The 15,280-nt window shown below is 40.3% G+C and overlaps 1 protein-coding gene across 1 annotated transcript in view; it reads left to right on the forward strand.

The window, feature by feature from the left end:
* The window catches only part of LOC109931553 (FERM domain-containing protein 4B), a 40,583-nt gene that overhangs the window by 7,049 nt on the left and 18,254 nt on the right, over positions 1–15,280 (forward strand). Inside the window, exons 3-7 of the mRNA XM_048606300.1 lie at positions 8,567–8,705; positions 8,865–9,006; positions 11,116–11,249; positions 11,767–11,886; positions 14,898–15,126. Of these exons, the coding sequence (XP_048462257.1) occupies positions 8,567–8,705; positions 8,865–9,006; positions 11,116–11,249; positions 11,767–11,886; positions 14,898–15,126 (764 nt within the window). The remainder of the gene's footprint in view (positions 1–8,566; positions 8,706–8,864; positions 9,007–11,115; positions 11,250–11,766; positions 11,887–14,897; positions 15,127–15,280) is intronic.

Genomic DNA, 15,280 nt, shown 5'->3' on the forward strand with positions numbered 1-15,280 from the left:
GCAGAACACCTAAGCTCGGTTCGCAATAAACAACTGCACCTCCCAGTTGCGAACCATTTCAACTCCCCCTCCGATTCCTCAGACAACATGTCCATCCTGGGCCTCCTGCAGTGCCACAACGATGCCACCCGAAGGTTGCAGGAACAGCAACTCATATTCCGCTTGGGAACCCTGCAGCCCAATGGTATCAATGTGGATTTCACAAGCTTCAAAATCTCCCCTCCCCCTACCGCATCCCAAAACCAGTCCAGCTCGTCCCCGCCTCCCTAACCTGTTCTTCCTCCCACCTCAAGCCGCACCCCCATCTCCTACCTATTAACCTCATCCCGCCCCCTTGACCTGTCCGTCCTCCCTGGACTGACCTATCCCCTCCCTAACTCCCCACCTATACTCACCTTTACTGGCTCCATCCCCGCCTCTTCGACCTGTTTGTTTCCTCTCCACCTATCCTCTCCTCTATCCATCTTCTATCCGCCTCCCCCTCTCTCTCCCTATTTATTTCAGAACCCCCTTCCTCTCCCCCATTTCTGATGAAGGGTCTAGGCCCGAAACGTCAGCCTTTCTGCTCCTATGATGCTGCTTGGCCTGCTGTGTTCATCCAGCTCTGCACCTTGTTGTCTCGGATTCTCCAGCATCTGCAGTTCCTACTATCTCTGATACACTTTTATCCTGCATCAAGTTCCATTTGCCTCTCTCTTCTGCCCTCATTACCCTTCAACTGCTTGAATTTATAGTTCTCATCCAGGTGTTTAAATTTCATTGCAACATTGTCCTCCTTTGTTTTAGTGTCCTTCAATGCTCCTCTGAATTTTTGCAGTCCTCTGATCTGCTCCTTGACAATCCACCCCTCCACATCCATCCCCTGTGCTTTACCTTCGCTGTCTATGCCCCATTCCTCCAGTTTAGCTCCTTAAACCCTTCTGATTCCTCCCTTAAAATCCACTTTAATTATCACAGCGTTAATGGCTTGGACATGATTTTCCCTTGTCTCTATGAAGCACCTTTGAATTTTTTTGATAGTAAATGATAGTTGTAGCTTGTATGAAAGAGAGATTCTGCACTCTGTAATTGTGGAATGTTTGGATTAAAAAACAAAATGAAGCGTGTATTGATCCATTGCAAGGGCATGGTATGTTCCTGGAGATAACTGCGGGAACTTACGTATCATTCTACTGAGAAATTCTCTGCAAAATTGGAAACACATTTCCAATAGATAGGATGAATTTTCACTTTTTTTTTAATTCAAAACACGTGCTGCCTTTAAAAATGTTTGTTCTTGTAAGGAACCATTTGTACGCGTTTTGATCATTACTTTATCTATATTTTCATGGTTTATTGCATGCAGCCATCCGGGCTTTACTGTAACTTTACTTTTTTTTCCCCAAATGCTGCCCAAACAGCTGCAGTCTGTTTTCTACATTCCATTTCTATTGCCAGATTTATTTCTGGGGAAAGTAACATAACAAATGCTCCCATTTACTGGCTTCTGGCCAGCTCCAGGCTAACTCCTGAAGAAACTAATAAATTTCAGTACAATGTGATTTATTCAGCTATTTTGAGTGGGGATTGGGGAGCAAAAGCAAATTAGAGGTATTCTAACTGTTTCCGTTATATATCTGTGTTTTTGCACTTCTCATGACTGGTAGGTATGTTAATTATTTTACAAAGGTTATTTTCGTTATTGTTAACATGGTTGATAATTACAATTTTTACATTTTGATGGCGGCTGGCACAAGTTCAGTTGAAATGCTGCTTCTTTCAATGCACTGGGTGGAAGGAGAGGAGTCCCACTGATAGCCTTCTGCCTAACAATTCTTCTGTTATTATTGCCCGTAACTCATCAGACTGCATCCATTGTTCAATAATTGTCCCTGCTACAGAACTGCAAGAAGGAATCCAGTAAATTCATTTTATTCTATATGTATCCATTTTGTATTTTTTGAATGAAAGAAGAGCTACTAATGTGTTTCAAGGGTTTAATTCATGTATTGTACCATTGTAAGACCAGATATAATTTTAATCGTTACATATAATGCTGAAAAATATATGTACACTGGAGGTTTTTTTTTTAATGTCTTTATTTTAAAACAACTGTTTGGAAAGAAGACAAAACTGCCCCAGAGAAGGAACACAGGTGGTGCGTTTTTCTGAAATCTAGGTCTTCAAATTTCATGAGGCTCCATCGCTGGGCCTGCATTAGTCTCTTGCCTGACCCATAAAAGCACAGTTCATGTCATTAGGACTAACACTGACAGCAACTAAGGAGAAGCCTATGGTCCAGGCCATCTGGTCTTTTCAGTTGAAGGAGTGAATAGCATAAGATGAATCTAATTGGTCCAACAAAATAAAAGTTAATGCATTTCGCTCCTCTATCCAAGTGATGGAAAATGTGAGATTAATACCAACACTTCACTTTGCAAATATTTCAGTGAAGGCTATGATCTCCTCTGTCACTTCATAAAATGTCACCACTGCTTGTCCAATTATCTGAAGAAATGAGGACATGAATTTATAAAGGACCTTTCTTGATCTCAATGGTCCAGAGCACTTTTGAAAAAGCATTTCACTGAGTATAGTCACTGTTCTAATGTAGCAAGTGCAGCAGCCAATTTCCATGGAATCTTTTGCATCCTTCTTAAACTGGAGATCATTGGATTGGCCATGCTAAATTGCCCGTAGTGTTCAGGGATGTATACATTAGGGGATGGGTCAGGGCGGGATGCTCTGAGGATCGGTGTGGACTCGTTGGGCCGAAGGGCGTGTTTCCATGCGGTAGGGATTCTATGATTCTATGATTTCCTTTCTAAAGCTTCATCCAAAACCTCTCCAGTCGTACAGACCTCCCTCAGTATTGTACAGGATGGTCAGTCTTGGTTTTTTTTGCACTCAAGTCTTTGAATTGTATCTTGCACCCACAAGCTTGGAGGCAAGAATGCTACCAACTGAGCCACTCGTACAAAAAAATCATCCAATTAAGTATTAGGAAGACCAAAGCCTTCCCTTCAGTCCTTGGCACAAACTCCATTCCCTTGGTCACTGACTCCAACCATCTCCCTGGCAACTGTCAGTGCTCCCCACTGATGGGATATACTGGGTTCCCTCACACCAGTGCCATTTTGGAACCTTAGCCATGCACCCAGTCTTTATTTCTCTAATTACATTTCCCTAAAAATTTGTACTGAAGAATCTGTACCTAGGTACCTTTGTACCTAAGATGGCACCGTAAGTGACAATTTGTAAACTTCCACTGTGCTCACTTTCATTACTTGTGACAATAAAGCTAATTCTAATTCTAATTCAACCGTTTGCAACCTTTTGAAGTTCTGTTTCCATCTAAGATGAGTTTTGAACCCAAAGATCGAAATATACTAGTTCTTTCAAGGTCTGTTCTTGAGATTTCTCATGGGCTAATTATCTATTTCAGGGGGCTATTTTCACATTTTCAGTTGTGACATTTTCATTCTCAATAACCCTTCATAAGGTGATATGCAGTCACATTGGACTGAATTTTCCCTCATTAGGGCTGTGTGTCATTTTTTTGTCAAGTTCTGTGGAGGATTTCTCACTGCAATGCCTGGCAAGGTTTTTTGCAGGATCATCCCAAACTTGTCTCATTAACTATTAGCTATGCCCCTCTTGTCCAAGGCTAGCCCAATTTCTCCCTGTCAGTGTAGGTGAAAGTACTCCCCACTGATGGGATATACCACATCCCTCATGGCAAAGCCATCTCAGAACCCCAGTCATGCACCCAGTCAAGCACTGGCAATTCAGAGTTACTGTCCACCACCAACATATGTCAGTGACAAACCAATACCTCTCAGCACGAGTGGCACAGCTGAAACTTTCTTGCACTTACAACTGTATATTCCTTCCCAATTGCTATTTCAGCACCAGGTCACAAATTCACTTGTCCTTAGCTGGATCCCATCTTGCATCCTTCTCCAAGTCTCAGCTGCTGTTTTCCCCAGTGTGCACAGTGGTCCAGCTTCTTAATGTTGTTTCATATGGAACCATCATACACCAGAAAGTCTTTAGCCACCTTAAAACTTTCACTTTCATTTATAAACACCAAAACAAACAAAAGTTGCATTTGTCTTTCAACTCAAACTGCTTGTATGTCAAGCACCAACAAGTTTTACAGTCCATGAATGATCACTGCACCCAAGTGTCATCTACTGCAGCAACGTGTCAGTTAAATGCTATCTGACTCGGAGTGCAGCGGTGTCTGACACGACTTCATGTAGAACATGATGTTCCGCCTGCTCAGTGACTTCCTCCTCCTCACAAGACTGCTGTCACTCTCCCAGTTTGTCAGCATGCATTACAGCCCCTCGCTGCCTGCTACAGTTGTGCAGAGTACAGCATGCTACAAATGTGTGGCGCACTCAGTCTGGGGAGTATTGCAAGGCCCATGCAGACTGGTCCAAGCAGTGGAATCTCCTCTTCAGGCCTATCATCTGCTCCATCATGATCCTAGTTGAAGAATGGACTACATTGATTCTACAGTCTACCTCAGTCAGAGAACTGTCTAACAGAGTTATCAGCCACGGTCGCAATAGGTAACCCTTGTCTACAAGTAATCCTCCTCGTAAGGCCCCTCTACACAGCAGGAACATGCAAGTTCTCAAAGATATAGTCATCATGGTGGCTCCCAGGCTACCATATGCAACTTTGTAAGAAGTGATACCAATGACCACAAGTGGCTTGCACTTTTCTATTGAGATGACCTCTGCAGCACAATGTGTACAAGCTATGGTCCGCTGCACCTGGGGAAAACCAGCTATGTTACTCAAGCTTACTCCAAAGGAGTTGTCTGTTGCAGCCTTAATATATTTGTGGGTGGAAGCAGCAGTATCATAAAGGTTCCATGCAGCTAGCACAGGATAAGCTGACTACCCACTTCTTCAGGTCGCAGCTCCTGCTCCAGCAGTTGGCAAATTTGAGTAACAGTATCCCAGGGCATTCTCACTCTGCATTGACATTGCATCTCTCATGCTGGAGGACATGCCATCGAGGGTGAAAAACTGTACCTTCTGGGTATCATGAGGGAAACTTCAGCTGCAACCTCTTCATGTTGAGGCTGCTGGGGTTCTGCTGGAGGTCGCTGCTGGCCCTGGGTTTGTTGGCACATCTGCTCCTCCTGTGTTACTCTGCACATTCATAGAAATTTAGTAATGGTAACTGTAACCCCTGATGTGGGTGGATCCATTGGTCATGTATCCAATGAACCTTTGTAGGGAGCAGAGTGAACAGAACAGGTCTGTGGTAATGAGAATAGTGAGCATCTAGATCACTTACAAATGACAGCTTTACATACTCTCGCATGCTGTGGGACACGGAAGGCCATGGGCTTACTCTTCTTCGATCTTTAGTATTAGACTTTATTCTAATGAAGGCATCATCAGTCATGTGGCAAAGAGATTCTAAGTGCTGCGTGAGTACTGAACCCTTCTCCTGGCTCCACAACACCCACAAAAGACATAATTAGAAATAAGAGTCTTAGATTATGTAACTGTTCAGTAGTGAGAGAATCAGCTGCATGTCCTTATGCAGCTTGTAAGGTCTTGCATTAGCTATATACTTTGTGGCCGGCATCTACTGCTTTCAATCTTGCCTGTGTTACTTCTGCTCCAGAGATGTCATTCGCCAATCTGCAAAAACCAATCACATGGTTGAGCTTGCTTGTGACCAGCATTTGAGCCCCACACATTTGTGCACTGCAGATATTTTACATGCACAATGATATGACAACAGATGGCTTTAACCTGCACGTTGCAAGTGGCCCCAAAGAGCGTCTCATTGCTCCAAAGTGGTGCCTGCATTTTTGGACAGCAGACATTGACTCCTGCCACACCCATTTTCCATTCGTGGCGATCCAGATCACGGAAGGCAGTGTAGGTCGTGCTGGACACAGAGTACCAGGCCTGGTACTATCTGAACTGCAGTCTTGAAGTGGTGAACCATAATGTAAGTGAATCAAAGATGTGTCACAAAGATAAGAGGCTCACACATGTTGGATGTGGGGTGCTTGTGGCCACTTTTCAGGGAATGTGTCACGAGACATGGTGCCTGCTATCCAGGATGGAACTCCAAAAGAGCAAGCAGCGAGCTGGAGTCACCAGATTCAGTTCAGGAATTCTCATTGTCCAGTTTCTATTGAGAGTAAGTAATAATGAGGATGGTAATTACCAGTTGTAGGCCCACCACTACTCCCTAGCGAGAATTTCCGCTCAAGGTCCAGGACTTGGTTGGAAAATGCAACTTGTTAGTCTCGACATAAAGAAAGGCCTCTCTCAACACCTCATGCAATTCTCCCAAGTTTCTCGCTATAGCCCACATCATTCACAGCCTCGGAGGATTCTGCCCAACATAGACTGTATTTGGGTGTTTGGACTCTCCGAAGTAGAACTAGAAGAACTCATCCATGTCCTCACAATAACCAGCCTTCCATTAAACTGAAAGCCACAACACAAGAAAGGTTTAAATGCCCAGGATGCCACAATGTTTATACTAGCACAATCGAACCAGCTATAGGTTAGCAGCAAAGGTTTTCTTTCATTAACTAACTGACACATGTTTCATAAAAACACTCACTAATTTGGGAGGAATGCATTACCTGTGATTTCAAGTTTTCTTGTCTCCCAGTTAGCTGGATATTCATGTGTTAACAGGCTTCCCTTAGCAAGCTACCTGCCTGTCCATTTTGCAGCCGCTCCATTTTCCACCCCTCTCCCCTTCTGCAGTCACTTATTTTTCTCCATCCTCATCCCTGGCATCGCCTGCAAACCTGCTCTCCCCCTAACCTCAATTGAATTCCCACTGCAGGCTGTTGTTCTCCGTCCACCCACCCCCCACCACACCACTGTTTCACTTACTGGTGAGTCTGTGGGCAACAAATGTGAGGGCAGAGCAGCTTCATTGAAAACTCCCCACACACGGGTGATTTTTTTTTCTCCTTCCCCCTGTTGGTGGCAATATTAATTCATTTCCACCAGGCAATTTGGCCACGTTTGAAACTGTATTTGCAGTTTGCCTCCATGCATTTTAAGCTTTATTCCAACTATACATTTGTGACACAGGCAGTTTTGGACTATTTTCATTTCTTTAACATCACCCCTGACTCAATTTATCTGCTGCTGAAACCATTATCAATGCCTTTGTTAGCTTTACCTACTACCCCGAGACATTCCTGGTCAACTTCCATCCTCACCCTTCATAAACTTGTTGTTATCTAGAACTCTGTTGCCCATTTCCTATGTCCTGTTCACCCATCAACCTTGTATTGATTGACCTGTATTAACTCTCAGTTAATCAATGTTACATTTTTTGTTTCAATTTCTCATCCTCGTTTTGACCTCCATCTATGATCATGCCCCCTATGTCTCGACAATTGCGCACAGCCTCATAACCACCTGAGGTATCGCCACAGCTCTCATTCTGGCTTCTTCAGCAGCTCCAATTTGAATCTTTCCATAGGTAGCTGAGCCTTCAGCTGTGATCCCTAATCTCTGAAATTCTTTCCCTAAATGTCTCTGACTCTTTATCTCTTTTCTCTTTGAAGATGTTCCTTGATTTGATTTATTATTGTCAAATGTACCAAGATACAATGAAAAGTATTGTTTTGCTTGCTAACCAGACAAATCATACGTTACGTAAGGACATCAAGGTAATAGAACAGAATGCAGAATATAGTGTTACAACTACATAGAATGATCAACTTTAATATGAGAGGTCAGTTTAAAAAGTCTGATAATAGCAGGGAAGATGTTGTTCCTGAATCTGTTGGTACATGTTTTCAAACTTTTGTATTTTCTGCCCAACGGAAGAGCGTGAATACAAGTATAGCCAGGGTGGGAGCAGTCTTTGATTATGTTGGCTGTTTCCTGAGGCAGTGGGGGGTGTAGACGGAGTCAGTGGATGGAAAGCCAGTTTGTGTGATGGACTAGGCTGTGTTCACAGCTCTCTAATTTTTTGCGGTCTTGGGCAGAGCAGTTGCCATTACCAAGCTGTGATTCATCCAGATAGAATGCAGTCTGTGCTGCATCTATTAAAAATAAGTAAGAGTCATTGTGAACATGTCGAATTTCCTTAGACTTATGAGGAAGTAGAGGCATTGGTGTGCTTTCTAAACCATAGTGTCGACATTGTTAGTAATCTTTACTCTGAGGAACTTGAAGCTTTCGACCAACTCCACTTCAGCACCATTGATACAGACAGGGACATGCCCTTCACTCAGCTCCCTGAAGTCAATGACCAGTTCCTTTGTTCTGCTGCCATTGAGGGCAAGATTGTTGTCTCTACAGTGAAAACTACCTTTATATCTAAGCATCTGGCTGTCTGCCCTGATGTCACCTCATGTGGTTCAGTGTCATTTTTTTTTTTAAGATCAAGCCCTTATGAAGCACATTGGGACATTTTACAACATTAAAAGTGCCATAAAAATTGGCAATATGGTTGTAAGTCTTCATCTTCTGTTCTTATTCTAAATGTAAATCTCAAGTGAACTGGTTTATTCTTGGATTTGTGGAATCTCTTGAAAACATTGGATGCCTTTGTCTTTATTCAGAGTACCATTGTCAAGAAGAACTTTTGGGCAGACTGGGCTGGTGGTAAATACATGGTACGCAAGTACCTCCCTGATCAAATCTATCTGGGTGATGGCAATAAGTCAACATCAATTCTACCTGGACAGGAAGCAAAGCAAAGTAAGTTGTTGATCAGAAAATGGCTTAAAACTTGAGGCTGAACATATGAGCACATTGAGCACTTATTTGGAATCTAATTCATTTTCTCTCCTATTCAAGTAAGATGCTGCTGTAGCTTTGGAGTAGATGTCTTTCATAGATTTCTTTTTGTTCTTGTAGGCAAAGATCCCATCAGCAAGAAGTCTCAGTGATATTGCAGTGGACTTGACAGATACAGGAATGCCTAAAGCTTCTAAACTGGCAAATGTGGATGGCAAAAATCCAATTATCACAGCTAGCAATGGCAGTTTAATTTCCTCAGGTAACATGTTTGCTGCATATGTTTCCAACTTCATAATGTGTGATTCCATTATAAGAGTGCAAACGAGTATTACCGATTTTCTAGATAAACTGAACAAAGATCAAGACTATCAATGTTTAGCATTAGTTTATTTGGATAAAATCAAATGAGAATGGGGGTCTGTTTCACTCAGCTGGCTGAATGGCTGTTTGGTTTGCAATGTAGGCTGATGCCAACAGCATGGGCTCAGTTCCCTTACCGGGTAAGGTTAGCATGAAGGACTCCTTCTCAACCTCTTCCCCCCTCTCCCCCTCTTCCCCTCTCCCCTCTCCTGACACGTGATGATCCTCCGGTTAAACCACCACTAGTCATCTCTTTCTGACGAGAAAGCAGTCCTATAGTCTGATAAGGCTATGGCAACTTTACCTTTTTATTTGGATATGTAACTGAGGGAGTACGAATAGATCCTCTTGGTGTTTAGTTTGCCTTTAACATGGATCTTTTTTAAAGAAAATAAATAAAATTTGACCATTATTAAATTAATTATCAATGCACAATTATTTATTATTTAGGTGTTTTTAAAACTGCAGTGACTTCCAACCCAACCACGCTCTATCATGAAAGAGTTAACTCCAAATTCACAATAAATTATAATGTGAATTGTTTTATTTAAGGGAAAACCTAGTTAGGTTATCTTGGATTTATGAACCAGAAAACCTATTTCATTTTCACAACCATCTCACAGTGATTGTCTGTTGTCTTTGGCAGGATTCCCAGTTGGTTTGGTATAATTCAGACTTTGCACACAAACAGTAACATTGAAATAATTTAGATTGTAAATGTGTAAGTTAGAAAGTGTATTTCTTCAATTGAATTATATTGTTTGCTACATTAGCAGAGTGCCAAATTAATTGACAAATATCTGTCTCATCTAATAAGGCACAGATTGCAAGAATACAGATTAATAATGTCTGATGTGTAGTTCCAAACAATGATTTGATTTTATTGGCTAAAAGGATGAAGCATACTGTTTTGAGGATTCATTGCTCAGTGCACACCTATCAACCAAGTCTATCTCATCAGGACCATACTGACAATCATAGATCAGAAATTTGTTTTGTCAGAACATGTTTTGCAACTAGTATCTGACAAATAAATCTTTTACAGGATTGGAAAGTCGAATGAACACCATGACAAATCTTTAAATTAAAAGTATTAAGTTTTAGCTTGTGTCATGTTTAAGTTTAAATTGAATATTCAATTATCATACTCTATAAACTGCCAAATAAATATTTCTGATGAAGTTTTATGTTTGTAACCATATTTAATTCTTGTATGGAACAAAATATGATTCAGCAGGCTTTAGAAAGGTTCAGCACCAGGAAAGCTAACCTGACAAGTGACCAATGGCTGTGTTGAGGTCAAGTAAATTATGGCATTACTTGTGTGCTGTACCTCCTACAGATGGTCAGCCATCTGCAACAATCAATATATGTAGAAAATTTGCGATGATGGACTGTATTAATGGACCTCTTTTGATTTAAGTAACTGGAAAAATTAAATTTAAACAGATACAGTATGTGAAGTTTTCTATGCACAATTGAATTCAATGTTAAACTAGAATAAAGGCAAATTAAGTCTGCATTAATGCATTCATGATCTAAAATTCAGCATATGTGAAAATAGAATTTTGTGATAACATTTCAAGTATACTCCGGAATACAATTGGAAATGAAAGATCTCTTTCCATTCTGGATGGTTTGATTATACCAAAGAAATGGTTTCCCTTGATTTTAAAATCAAGTGAAAGCTGTAGACTTGTTTGCAGGTTTTTATCCTGCAACCTAATTTCTACAACTGGTTTATGTGCCAAAAGCTTTATGAAGGACTGCCAAACAGAACAAGGACATGGTATGCTTACAAGCTGGTGGAAAGAATGTGTGTCTTGTCAGATGCTACCTTCTAGTTCTGTTGACCACACAGACTATTACAGATCCTGTAGAGAGAACATCTGTTGTTAAAGTTGTTCTGTATTTTGACCTCTATAAAGTCACCATTGATGCATATAGTAATTTTCATGTTTTCTTATTACTTAGATGTCAGCAGTAATTATTGTGTGCATCCATTTAGGTTCTCAAGACTCTGAAGTCAGTGATGAGCAAAAGAAAGAAAAGCTAATTGAATTGAAGCAGCGTCGGAATGCTCTGCAAGATACTCTTAATCAAAGAATGGAAGAATTAAAGAAAATTTGTTTACGAGAAGCAGTAAGTAAACCTTGAAATCGCAGGTTTAAAGGTTTCCTTACTGCAGTGCCTTAAATAGTCTTTCTTTTTTTTTAGAACAAACGTTCATTTAATTTCTTGTCTCTTTCATGACTGCGTTGCATTATTGGCAGTCACAGTGGGTATAAATCTCTCCTGAGTTAGAAAGTTATGGGTAGAGAGCACTACATCTATAATGACAATCCAACAGTACTGAAGAAATTCTGAACCCTTGCATGTTCTTTCGTTAGAGGTATGAAACTGAGGTCCCATCAGTGCCACAGTTATAAAAGATCCCATGTCCTTCTTTTGAAGATGACCAGGAATTATTTTCAAAAGTGCAAAGGCAATGTTTGTCACTTAGATGTTGGTAGAATGATCAATATTGACTACTACTGGATGATCTGTTTATTATCACAATTTGTAGTTTTAGATTTTATTGCGCACAATTGGCTGTATCTCTGCTCCATTACATCAATACGTGCATTCCATTTAAGTTGTTGTGCATTCCCTTATGTAGGAGTTAACTGGAAAATTACCAAAAGAGTATCCGCAGACATCAGGAGAAGAACTTCCATATGTTAGACGTCGAGTGGGCACAACTTTCAAATTGGATGACACCCTGCTTCAGAGTGAAGAGGTTAAGTACTGTGTGCACATCATTTTCTGATTAGGAAATGCCAAACAAGTTTTGCTTTTTTAATAGCTACACAATTTTTATGATGTAGTACTGTTTTATTTTACATCTCTCCCCTCCTTGGGTTCTGTTCTTTTCATTCTTAAAGTGTTGTGCGACCCTCCATCACTCAAGTGATGGCCTTTACTTGAGGTTACATTCCCTGTTCAGTTTTGGTGAATCAGAATCAAGCCCAAAACTTCCCACCACCAAAATTTGCATCCCAGCAGCAATCGCCAGGGTGGGAAATTAAGGTTTTCTGTCTCTCCAAGCAAGGAAAGAGAATGTGAACATAAGAGTGAGAAGCACAATTAGGCTATTTGACCCCTTGAGCTTGCTCTGCCACTCTATAAGATCATAGTTGATGTGTTTGTGTTTTGAATTCCACCTTGCCCTCTTCCCGGAGAACTTTGGCTCCCTTGCCTACCAAGAATCTAATCTTGTTCTTAAAAATATTCAATGACTGTGCCTCCTTCACCTTTTGAAACAGTATTCCCAGGTCTCGTAACCCTAGAAGAGAAAGAAAATTTCCTAATCTCTAGGGACAACCCCTACTTCTTAACTAGTGCTCCCTATTGACTCACCTACAAGAAGAACCACCAAAAATGTCAACCTTGGCACGGCTGTTATTTTCTTTAAACAAGTCAGCCCTCAGTTTTCTAACCTCCAGGGAAATGATCCCAGTTTATTTAATCTGATTTTGGCTGGCCTTACTCACTATGAACCAGGAAACACCAGTTTATCAGTTGCATGAATCAAGTAGTGGCAAAGCTACTTATTAGTGGTGATTCCTTTTCATCTTTTACAGCAATGGAGAACTCTCATTTGGAAAGAATGCTTATGTTGCAATTAAATTGGCACATTGTTAGGGGTGTGTCTCTGTGGTACAACAGGTTGCATTCTATCTGGAATAAGTAATTTTGTGAATACATTCACCTGCTGCTCTTTCGTCTTATTTTGTTTCCTTTTTTGTGTTTTTAACATACGGTGACTTGAAGTAAAATTGCAATTTTACAGATTATTTTCATGTCATTAACTCAGTACATCGCACCCATTCTGCCTCTTAATAGATTTCTGTGTGACATTTTTTTGTATTTTTCTAAATTGAAGATTTTAATTAAAAATGGAGGATACGGAGAGGGCAGAAAAATTGAACAGATATGTTTTCGGTCTTCGCCTAGAGAGGATATAAATAACATCCTGAAAATAACTTAATCAGGAGTTGAAAGGGAGGGAGGCACTAAAGAAAATTACAATTACCAGGGAAGTAGTAATGAGGAAAAAAGGTGTTGGGAAAAACTGTTCCAATTGAAATATAGACTAGTCCCCAGGTCCTCATGGATTTCATCCTAGAATCTTAAAAGAAGTAGCTATTGTGATAATTAACACGTTAGTTTTAATTTTTCAAAACTCATTAGATTTGGGGAAGGTTCCTTTAGGTTAGAAAATAGCCAATGTAACTCCTTTATTCAAAAAGGGAGGGAAGCAGAACACAGGAAATTGCAGGCCATTAAGCTTAACATCGATCATAGGGAAAATGTTTGAAACTGTTATGTTTTAACAGGGCACTTGGATAAGTTCAAGGTAATCAGGCCAAGCCAACATGGTTGTGTCAAAGGGAAAACCTGTTTAATTTATTAGAGTCCTTTTTGAAGAAAGGACTGGTGTTGTAGATAAAGCAGAACGAGTTTGATATGTTGTACTTAAATTTATCAATATTTCTTATAGAAAATGACAGTGCATGGTATAGGAAGTAATGTATTATCATGGATAGACCATTGGCAGACTAAGAAAGCAGAGAGTAGGAATAAGTGTTTTTTTTTGTGACTGGCAGGATGTCAGAAATGGTGTGCCACAAGAGTATGTGCTGGTGCCTTAACTCCCTTTCCAATTTAAATAAATGATTTGCATGAACGGATTAAAAATGTGGTAGCAAAATTTGTCGATAACACAAAGATAGGTACAAAAGTCTGTTGTGAAAATGTCACAAGGAGCCTATAAAGGGATATATATACATGGATCAAGTTAATGGGCAAAGATCTGGCAAATCGAAGATATAATGCGGCAAAGTATGATGTTGCCCATCTTGGCAGATTGAAAACAAACATTATCTAAAATGTGAGTGGTTACAGAGCTCTAAGATGCCGAGACATCTAGGCATCCTATTGCATGAATAACAGAAGGTTGGTATATAGGTACATCAAGTAATCAGGAAAGCTCATAAAATGGAAATGGATGCAAGAGAAAGGGAGGTTATGCTTCAATACATAAGGCATTAAGACCGCACCTGGAGTGCTGTGTACAGTACTGTTTGCCTTAGTTATGGAAGGATGTTAATGTGTTGGAAGCAATTCAGAGAAATTTTACTCGACTAGTACGTGGACTGAGCAGATTGCCTTATGAGAAAAGGCTAGACTGTTTAGGCCTGTATCCTTTGGAGTTTAGAACAGTCAGAGATGACTGACTGGAAACATCAAAGATCCTGAGGAGACTTGCCCATGTAGAGGTTCTTCTTTATAGGAATATGTACAACAAGGGTCATAGGCCAAAAATAAGGGGTTCCCCATTTAAAACAGATAAACAAAAGATTTTTCTCTAGAAGGGTTCAGAGTCTTTGGATTTTTGGTCCTCAAAAGGCAGAATCTTCAAAGATTTTTCAGGCAGAGGTTGATAGATCGATTCTTAGGGATAAAAGATTTTCAGGGATATGCAGGAATGTAGAGTTGAGGTTAAAATTTGATCAGCCATGATCTTTTTGATTGACAGAGCAGTCTCGAAGGCCAAGTGGCCTATTATTGTTCCTTGTTTGTAGGTTGCATTGTTTTTTTGTTGACAGAAAACGGTACAACGATCACAGTTGGGTACGTTTGCAAATGCTGTATTAAAATCACAGCAAAGGAACAGGTTATTTCTAAGGTTTTACAAATGGTGAGGTAACATTAAATTGGTAATTCTTTGCCTGACAACTTTTTCAGGATCCATATTTACAAGATTTGGAGAATAAGTTTGTCATTCAGCAGAAGATAGTAGAAGCTGCAAGAAAACTAGCCAATGACCACGAAGTTTGCAAGAATGTTAAAAAGAAGAGGAAACAGGATTATGTTGATGCTTTGAAAAAGCTTCAAGACATCGAGAACTCCAGCAATGAGTATAGAATAAAATGTGGGAGGAAGCCAACTCAGAGAACCTCCCTTGTTGTTCCAGGTAATTGCAATTTAAATATTGAATGTAAATTTTAATGTGAATGTGAATTCGCTTAGCTGAAGCTCTTCTTTAATGTTTTAATGAAAATCTGTAGCTCGGGTTGCGGTTGGAGTTGTTGGTTTGATCGCCGAGCTGACGGGGTTTCATGCAAATG

Source organism: Rhincodon typus, chromosome 16, assembly GCF_021869965.1.
Source record: "Rhincodon typus isolate 14 chromosome 16, sRhiTyp1.1, whole genome shotgun sequence".
NCBI classification, from domain to species: domain Eukaryota; kingdom Metazoa; phylum Chordata; class Chondrichthyes; order Orectolobiformes; family Rhincodontidae; genus Rhincodon; species Rhincodon typus.